The 10,394-nt window shown below is 40.8% G+C and overlaps 1 protein-coding gene across 6 annotated transcripts in view; it reads left to right on the top strand.

Moving 5' to 3' along the window:
• Positions 1 to 10,394, top strand: part of LOC115378093 (protocadherin-15-like) — a 290,200-nt gene that overhangs the window by 128,050 nt on the left and 151,756 nt on the right. For 5 of the 6 annotated variants that reach the window (XM_030078231.1, XM_030078234.1, XM_030078230.1 and 2 more), the window contains 2 exons: positions 6,689 to 6,703; positions 7,852 to 7,917. In XM_030078231.1, the coding sequence (XP_029934091.1) occupies positions 6,689 to 6,703; positions 7,852 to 7,917 (81 nt within the window). The remainder of the gene's footprint in view (positions 1 to 6,688; positions 6,704 to 7,851; positions 7,918 to 10,394) is intronic. The other variant, XM_030078233.1, reaches the window with a different exon arrangement.

Below are 10,394 nucleotides of genomic sequence, written 5' to 3'. Positions count from 1 at the left end.
GGTGAGGAGACAGAGAGGTATCAGACCCCAGGGAGCGGGGCGGACTGCTGTACCTGCTGATGGAAGCTTAAAAAGGACATGACACAGGAAAACTTGTGGGGGAAAAAACATCCTTTCGCCTGTCATTTTTTCCTTTTTTTAATTCTACCTCTATATCTGAACCCTCTCTCCTTTGAAAGTTTCTCAAAAAATATATATAAATAAATTTTATATATGTGTGTGTGTGTGTGTGTGTGTATAGCCAATCCTTCAGTCAGTCAGTTGCTCAGTTCTGTACCCCAAGGATAACAAATCAAATGTTATTGGTGTGTGGGCTGAGATGCTTAACTGTTTTTGGGCCGTGGGCCATAACCGGCAAGAGGGCACTGATAAGAGTGAATGAAGTGACTTGCTTAGCATCTTGTTTCAACATTTTCAGTTACACAGTTTTAATAATGTGCCTTTTAATAAGTAAATTATCTCAAAATGGCTCCTTGCATAATAATTAAATTATATCAAAAAGACACAAAATGTAATTAACTTACACACTCTCTGGAACCCTTTTTGATAGCTGTACACCCACATACACAGCAGATACACAGACAACACACACACACATGCATGTGTACTCACAGACACAGGCTCATACACAAGGGTGCAACAGTCTATTTGTGAATGCGAAATCCAATTTATTTCCCCTCAAAAAAAAAAAAAACAGTACGTCCAACCCTACCCAATCCAATCCAATGCTTACTTCACATCTTAATAAACTTCTGTGCAAGGAGACTATTTGTTGAGTTACACTGGAAACTTTAAGCAATATTGTTGTATACTTTAGCTGCAGTGACCCAACCAACATTTCTTGCTATATTGCTTCTGCTAAGGAGGTCAAGCCTCCAGCAGGGGGTCATGTGATCACCCCCGTCTGTCCATCTGTGTGTCCGTTAGCAGGATAATTTTGAAAATACTGCATGAATTTGTACAAACCTTGGTAGGACGGTTAGTCATTGGTCACCAGTGAACAATTGAGTGCCTTTCATTCATTTTCATGCATTTATATAGGCTACGCAAACTTCAATCCACATGATAAACAATAATCCACGGACCACCAAAGTAACGTTTGACTGTTTAATTAAATCAACTTAAAATTACTCTGGCATGGTTGGAGGGGGTATGCTCCAGTATGGTATGGGCGCTCATGCACGAGCACATGCACGGTCACGCACGCAGTGCGCGAACGTGAATCATGTAAAATGTAAATCATGCCGTCCTCCTGCTTCCGCAAAATTGTCTGATGCACGCAGCGCGATTAACTGTGAATCGCGGCATTGCACAATCAATAATCAACTGATAATAATAATCAACCAGATCCGGCAGACCTGAGCAGGCACCGCTCCCCCAAAATTTCACAGTGTTTCCAGCCAGGGGAGCTCATGTCACTACTAGGGGAGCTGTGCTCCCCTTAGCTCCCCCTTATTTCGCACCCTGGGGGTAAGAGTACTTCACAAAGCTTTTCAACTCTAAAACTAACTCTTACTGTAAAGCTGTCAGACATTATGAGTAGATAACAGGACTCCTAAGTAACTAAGACCAAATCACAAACAATCCCAACATGTCTTCTGCAGGCGATTTGCCTTGTAATGGAGCAAACACTGTCAAACCTTTAGAGATAATGAGTTTTTAAAATGGTATCACCTTAATCGTGAGGGTATTGTAGTGATAGTTAGGGATGCAGCAGTGTTTCCCATTCATGTAACAAACTATAGCGGCCTGTGATACAGCCAGTTCTGCCTCTATACTTTCATGTTGCTGAGGTTTTAAAAAAAAAAGCCATTATTATTATTGATAACTCTTCCCAGCTTTATGGTCATAAAACTGTTTCCTCTGGTGCTTGCAGGCTGCCACACCTCCCTGCCTGCTGCTACACACACCTGCCCCAGTGCACTGTCCATATAAAATACACATTCAGTCATCATGGTAGACGTCTCTAGAGATATTTCTGCTGACTGTAATGGCATGTTCATGTACGTTAAAACTGATTCCCCGCATACTTTTCCCACTTCTGTGCCATTTTGGAGTTGCCTGTCGCTGTTTTTTCCCCAGTCGCAATCTAGTCTCCAGCTCTCGCCAGGCAAGGTAGCCAAGCAAGCATTTGACAGATGGCGTCACGCGGAAGGTGGCCAAGTTCAACGTCAACCCAAATGAGCACAAAATTTTCACAATAGGATATCGTCTTCCAGGAAAAATTCCTATTGAAACGGTTTTGGAAGCTGTTTTGAACTGAGATCAGAAACAAATTTGAGTCTGATGCAGGTAGACTTAGTACTGTAAAGTGTCTATTAATGACTTTTCCTATTTACATTTGAAAGCGCTGCCAATTATTATACACCTAAAACCGTTATATGACAGAGCAATAGAATATACAGGTTCGTGCAATGAGATACGACTGGTTTGTTTTATGTGATTACATTAACTCCTAATGTTCAACTCTTTCCCTGCGTGTAGTACGGGCCGTAGGGCTTGAGAAAATTGCCTGCTACCATATTCTCTTCTAGGAAATGGGCTCTCAGTGCATTTCACAGGCCCAGTCTCAAATGAGTCAATTATTTCAGTGGGGGCTGGCCTCTCTGATGGTTCAAATGGATTAGGAGCGTCTCTGCTCCTCAGTGTGTTGTCCGTAGTGGCAAAAGCATCCTCAGCAGGCCGCCCTCCTCACTAGTCCATGTGATCTGCCCCGTGCCATAAAATCACATCAGCCCCGGTTGCCACTCTGCTTTCTCAGGCTTACTTGTAGCTATTGATTGTATTCAAACTTGAAATAAAGTCTTAATGTAGTTTTGTTTTATTTTGTAATATTTTATAGTATCGTGTGGGTGATCACTCGTCTCTGGCTCCTATATGTGACCACACCAGCAAACAGAAACACTACTGTAGCAGGCACAATAAACATCGAAGGCTCTGCCTCGAAATCAGTTCAGTTCAGTTTTGTTTTTTGGAGGCTGTCCTGGGTTTGCCACCCTTAATTTGTACCCCTGTTTTTCTGTTTATACTGCCACACACAGACATTCCAGGGGAGAGGGACAAGCCTTTGAAACATTTAGTCTATGTGACACCAACACTACATTAAAGCCAATATCAATGCGATTGTTTTAGGCAAAGTGGCAGCTCCTTTTTAGTGCAGTGACTCACTCTGCCTATTCAGTGGACACTGGCTCCTGCACACACACATAAACACATATACACACACATACAATCTGCTTTGCCCAGCTGCCCTGCTGAGTCACATTCTGAGCATGTATATTTCATGGTAACTCTAGCATGTTTGAGTGTGTGCGCTGTGCACGCGCATGATTATGCAGGCTTTACTGTGGAGACGAGTGGTGTATTTGTGTGAATGGAGGAAACCGTTGCTAAGCAGCATGTGTGTTGTGTGGAGACAGTTGCTAAGTTGTGTGTGTGTGTGTGTGTGTGTGTGTGTGTGTGTGTGTGCGTGTGTGTGCGTGTGTGCATGTATCATGGAAACAACAATGGTAGTTTTCAACAAACTTGGCCTCCTTAACCTCTCGGGTGTTTAGTTACTGCAGGTCCTGAGCTGGTAGCAAACACTTCTCCCTTTCTTAGTTGACTTTGACAATGTCCCTTTAAAAGGGGCAATGTTTTATTTATTTACCCAGTGCTTGGCAACCTGTACCTGCCTGTTCGGCTTGCCAAATGTAGATGGACAGAATTTCAATGGTGACCAAAAAAAAAAAAAAATGATTGAAAGACTCCAGGTTCAGGTTTAGAGGCATTGGGTGGATGATAAATCTGAGATGGAACAAGCTTTCCCATTAACTCCCTCCCTGTGAGATTTTCTGAGTAGAGAGCTCCTTTGCAAACTTTAAGTCCTCTTTATGTGCTCCACTCATTGGACACCTCTGCCCTTTTCCTCTTACACAATTCTCATTGGAGCTGTTCATCAGCTCGACATAAAATGGCGTTAGGTGGAATTATTCACTGATTGATGCACAAAGTCATTTCTGTGATCATGTTTTTTTTTTTGTTTTTTTTTTCCGGAAACTTGGAGAGAAGGGAGCACGAGTGTGTACTTCCTGGGGGAGAAGTGAACACTTAAGGGAGGACAAGTGCAACAGGGAGAGAATAGATGGACACTCAAGGAGGACACATGCATGTTTATTGGGAAACAAGAGCATACTTAGCATGCTGCAAGAGCACTTTTTTTTTTACTTTTGAAAATAAAGTGTGTGCTGAATGGGATTTCTGTTTTTCCCTGGCATTCAGGCATCAAGAATTGTGTAATTTCACTAGAACTGGTATCAACTACCAAAAGTCTGGCATTATGACATCCTTCAATGCTCACAAAACTTCAATTTCACAGTGAAAGTCTTGTGTATAACTGTATATAGAAACTTTTTTTTTTTTTTTTTTTTTTTTTTAAATCAAAATCATGCTTCAAGGAAATGCCTACAATTTCCTTCAGGTAGAAAAAGCGAGTGAGTGAGCGAGAGAGTTTATCTTTCCCTATCAGTTCAGGATATTTCATTTCTGAAAGATTTACCTCATTTCATTTTGAGATGTCATCTTGTTCCTCTGTCTCTTTACATTACCGCCCTGACTGTTTACTGTTTCATTCCATTTCCTTTTTATAATTTGAGGGGAGAAGCAGACTGACAGGTAGCCATAGAGAGGCAGATGGAAAGAGACAGAGGAGGAAAAGGAGTGGGGGAGGAGGAGGAGAGAGAGAGGGAGGGATACAAAGACAAAGACAGAGATGCCCCATAGAGAACAAATGGCTGGTTAGTAATAGATGAGGGGCATCAGCTTACACTGAAGGATAAAAAGGCAGTCAAGCAGGGGATCCGCATCTGTCATCTGCTGTTCGCACACACACACACACACACACACACACACACACACACACACACACACACACACACACACACACACACACACACACACACACACACTCACACACACACTCACTCTGTCTCACAGGCCAGCTGGTAGAGTCTGATGTAACTAGTGACTATTGTTCCATAGCTCATCCTGACCTGTGCCCCTATAAAAGTGTCAAAACATGTTACAGACAACAGAAAAGTTTTAACTTCACCATCCATGATGTTGTGTGACAGAATTTGCAACTTTGAGGATTTCCTTTTCGTCAATGAAAAGGCAAATAAATGCCAGTTTTCTCAAAGGTACAAGCTACACTGCAAAAAAAATATTTATGTATGCCAATTATGTATTTAGTGTTAGATTCAGTTTTTTTTAACGTGTTTAGTCTTATATTCAGTCTTAATGTTTTGTTGTTGTTTTTTCAAAAGTGAAAAAAATCTGTCAGTGGGATGAGATAATATCACTTGCCAAACAGCTTGCTTCAAGAAATTTCTTGCATCATTGAGTCTTCATCCTGGCAGGCTGTTCTGCCATATTCTGACTTGTTTCAACATATTTATACTGTATAAACAAGTGAAACCACATTGGAAACAGGTGGGATTATCTCATCATACTGGTAGATTAGACTACATGACTTGTCAAGATGGACATTGTAGTGTAGCATTTTGGTTTGTGGCCAATTTGATGTGTGCCTTCACATTTTGCAGCACATTTTATTTGTCTTTTTATAAAAATGGGAAATGTACTTCATTTTTAGCTTTGAAACAAGACAATTCTGAGCACTACGACAGCTCAGTCGATATTTTTGAACACTCAATACCATCTCCTATATCCAGAAACGAGAAACAATACCAGTGAATCTCGGCTAATCTGTGATGCTGTACAGATGTACAGCATCACAGATTGTGGAGAGAGAGAGAGAGAGACAGAGTGAGAGAGAGAGAGACAGAGTGAGAGAGAGAGAGAGAGAGAGAGAGAGAGAGAGAGAGAGAGAGAGAGAGAGAGAGAGAGAGAGAGAGGGGACAAGTGGTCATTGTTCCATGAAGTCTATTTTCTAGGTGAGTAGATTTCTGTCTTCCAGCCGTATGTGAGATTTTTCCCAACCATCTTCCAGAAATGCATTAATATAGCTCTGCCTTGCGTGTGTGTGTGTGTGTGTGTGTGTGTGTGTGTGTGTGTGTGTGTGTGTGCGAACATGAATGTCCTCAGTAGGCCGACTAGATGAGGAAAATACTTAAAGGTTGATGCTGTTTTTCCTCAATGAAAAGAACTGTATTAAACCCTCATGCATTAATTAATATTGCAAACTGTGTGTGCGTGTGCGTGTGGGTGTGGGTGTGTGTGTGTGTGTGTGCGTGTGCGTGTGCGTGTGTTGATGATGGTGGTGAATGGGAAATGTGGAATATATTTGTATATGCAAGGGGAATCAGGGTCGAGAAATTGGGGGCAAAAGCTTGAGCCAGGCAAATCAACACTGTGCACACACACACACACACACACACACACACACACACACACACACAGATACTGGCTCTGTTGTCTGTTATCTAGCTGATTTATCTGCGTGTTTACCTGTCTGTGTCTGTTTTTATGTTTGCCTGTTTTTTCTCTTCCTCTATCTGTCAACTAGATGCTTTTTTTTTTTTTAACTTCCACGCTCTCTCTCTTCTCTGGTTGTCTTTTCTCTGCCTCTCTCTGCTCTGATGGTTTACTCTTGTATATTACATAGCACTGATTGTTTTTTCTTCTTCCCTCCCTTCGTTTCCATCCTGTCTCTCTTCCCTCGGCTGTGTTACGCTCTCTCCTCCTGCAGATTGGCAATACGAGGGTAAGGACTCTTCTCTGTCCCTCTGTTAACTGTGTGTTCAGTGACTGTGCTGTTTTATTAACCCCTGGTAACCCTGCAGCGCTGATAGTAAGGGGTTACATCTATCATTACCAATGGAAAGGGAAGCTCTCTCCGTCCCCTCCTCTCCAATGTTTTGTCCTCCCTCCTTGTTCTACTCCATTTTATTCCATCCGTCTCCTCTTTTCACCTCCATCCTCTTCCTTCTCGCTCTAGTCCACATTATTATCCCTGTTTCTTTCTTCCTCTCGCTGTCCTTGTTTTTTTTTTCTCTACTGCTTTTCTGCCCTTATGTTGTTTCTCTCTGTTTTTTCATATTCTCTTTTCTGTCTCTTGATTTATTTCTTCATCTTTCACTGTTTTTTTCTTTATCTTTCTCTTTCACTGTTCTGTTTCTTTTGATGTTTTTTTTGTATTTGTTTTCCTCCTCCTACTGTATACCTTGTCTTCTCGTTCTGCTTTGGTATTTATGTGTAATGGACTCAATGTTTTCCTTCTATGTCCACTTCCTCACACATCCCCCTTTTTATGTGCTCTACTCCTCTCCTTCATCCTGTAGTTATTATATACGCATTCCTTCCCTATTTTTTTTTGCCATCTCTTCACTGATTTTGAGGAAAAAATAATGATTTAAAGGCTGTTTCAAAACCCTTCCCCTCCACATACAACCACATACAAACATTAATGATGAAGCCGATCTATATATTATACAATTAAAGTGGTAATAATTGAAATTGTCAAAATGATGACTATTTAGACTAACGAAAAAATGTGAAATAATCACATAATTTATCAGTGAGTCTGGATCATAAGAACCATGTAGATTCAGCAATCCGGTGCATGCAGTTAAGTCTAAATGGTCCTCACTTAAACTGCTCCCCTGCAATTTGGATTCTAGCAGCATTAAGTGAAATTCAAGGGGCTGAATTTAAAGTTGCACGCTCAGATTTGAAGTTGCAGATATATAATACAAGAATGAAAGCATTGGTGTCGTCCAAAATGTAACCATTTCAGTGTTGTAATGTTGTTTAATGTATTAAAATACACACATATATTTTGTTTAAATGTTTTGAGTGTATATTGTATATTAGTGTATATTTTTATATATAATTTTTCAATCGTTTTTGCAGAATGTAAGCTGTCACGGTCCGGTCCTCCTGCCACCATCGTTGCCATAGACGAAGAGAGCCCCAATGGTAATGTACACCGCTGTTTTACTTCTCCATAAGCTATTCATTAATGTAATTGGTTATTGTAGATGTAGTTTGTGTCACAAACTTGTTCTGCATATTTCAAACTGTGCGGCTGGATAGTTGTGATAGAACTGGGTGCTGAATCTGCATTTCACTGCAACTTCTGCAGCTCTTCTCTTCTCCTCTTCTCTCTTCTCCTCTTCTTTTGTCTCGCTTCTCCTATAATAAGTCTGCCAAAGTTTTTAGGCCTTTTTATCTGAACACTAAAGGAAATGTCTTTAGTGTGTCTTTGTCTCCAGACTTAGCTAAAACTGTTTCAGCCCTTCTTAGCTAATTAGTAGCTGCTGGTTTGATGGCTCTGCCATTTAGACTGTACAGAGGAATATAAACAAGCACATGAGCCAAGCTGCTACCTTAGGGTGTGTGTATGTGTGTGTTTGCACTGGTGTGTGCTTTTTTGTGTGTGAACATTATTTGTGGTGCACCCAGAGGAGGTTATTGGTCGGGATCCCGATTTTGAATTCATCTGCAAATAAAGCGTACACTAACACATTCCCACTTTCCCTGTGTGTCTGTGCGTGAGGGAGAGTGTGAGAGAGAGAAACCATTAAAGGTCCATATGTGTGTGTGTGTGTGTGTGTGTGTGTGTGTGTGTGTATATATATATATATATATATATATATATATATACATATTGATACCTACAGGACTGTGACTATTAAGATATTAAGATGTGATTATGCTAGATGGTGTGTGCACTGGTGACACAAACCAGAAGAGACAGTACCTTTAGTTAGTCTGACAGCCCAATTAGGGACCGAATCTTTATTCGCCACAATGGCCTGCTGGAGGACAACACAGTGTTTAGTTGGGTGAGAACAGTAATATGCACGATGAGAAGTGGGACTGTGTAGTCAAATACACTAATGTCCCCAATTTACAGTGCAGATACCTATTAAAACCAGGATATTTAGTCTGTCCGTGAGCTAAATTTAAGTGTCAGTTTTGTGTTATTGTTGACCTGCCATTATGTTTGTCATATCCTTGTTTACATTTTATCATAATCTAAAATGGTGAGAACTGATGACTGCATTGCTGACATAAAGAGATATTAGTAGCGATGGCAATCAGAGTGCTGCTCTCTCTGCCCAGCTGGTCTGCCTCTATGTGTTGATGGCTTAATGCATCTTATTGACTGAGCCACATTTTCTGTATTTCCCCTTTTTTCATTGCAGTTTGTGTCGTTGAGGAGAGTGTTTACTGAGTAAGCACTCTCTTCCCCACCACTGCCTTGCTATACATAAATAGTTACACATGTGTGCCACTGTACACCTTGATAGCGTGGCCATGGTGATGCTGTGGGCAGCTGAACAACTGCAGCAGATTGGTAATGTAAAGTGCAAATGTACAGAACACAGTAGCACTTACACTGAAGTTTACATAGGTCCATGTTTATGGGTGTGATGTTAAATTCCTGTACACAGATATCGCCCTGTGATTAACCAATCAGAGTATATAACTTGTGTAGACTTGAAGTCATTCTGGGGCAGGTACACAACACCTATGCAAAGACCCTTTTCAACCCCAAATGGGCATCACATAACATCACTTTACCTGTAGAGAAGCTGTTTTGCTTCAGTATACATTGAGTTTTACTGTAAATTTGACCCGCTGATTGCAAAATTGTGATTCAAACATAAGTCAAACATATGGTATTTTTTCTTTTCATGGTGCCATGAATTGTTAATTGCAAGTTTCTCAGCATAAGCAAAAACACTGTAGTTAATCCATTGTCTAAGACAGTGGTTTTCACAGTGGGACCCCAGAACCTCCAGAGGTCCTTTAGGGGCCTCGAGGGGGTCCTCACTAGAGGAGATTAGCATTATGTGTTAATTTCATCCCTTTGTTGAAGCATCCTGATCTCTAAACAATTTAATCCAGAGCATGAAAAAGTGTGAAAACCTCTGAACTAAAATAATAAAAGTCAAAATGATCAGGTACAGCCGCAGTCATACAGCTGTTACCTATGAAAGGTGAGTGACTGCTGTGGTTTGATCTGCAGGTTGATTTTAAAGTTCATTAATTTTGTATGTAAGTGCTCCAACAAGTTAAGTGTGTAGTAACAAGGTGTCATCGTAATCTTCCTTGAATAATACGTAAATGTTGCTTAAATGCCTTGCTCAAGGACATCACAAGCACAGTTGAGGCGCGCAACAGTGTTCCTCGTTCATCTTATTTGCGGAGATAATGTTATTTTCTATGTTGTTTTTCAAGCTTCAGTCACTTATTTGCAAGCAAGGCATATAATATTGCAACTCTCCGCCACTCTAAAGCAGGCTAACCCTGTTTTAGCCCATTTAACATTAATGCATTGCTTGCTGGATGTAAAACATTGCAGTTTGTTTTAATGCATGATAAAGCAACAGGATTATTAGCTTGGCAGAGTGGCTGAGGCAGCTGAAGTGTTCACCTAAAAAAAA

This window comes from Myripristis murdjan, chromosome 19, assembly GCF_902150065.1.
Source record: "Myripristis murdjan chromosome 19, fMyrMur1.1, whole genome shotgun sequence".
Taxonomy (NCBI): Eukaryota; Metazoa; Chordata; class Actinopteri; order Holocentriformes; family Holocentridae; genus Myripristis; species Myripristis murdjan.
The sequence above is the reverse complement of the archived record's forward strand: the minus strand, read 5'-3'. Positions and strand labels throughout refer to the sequence as shown.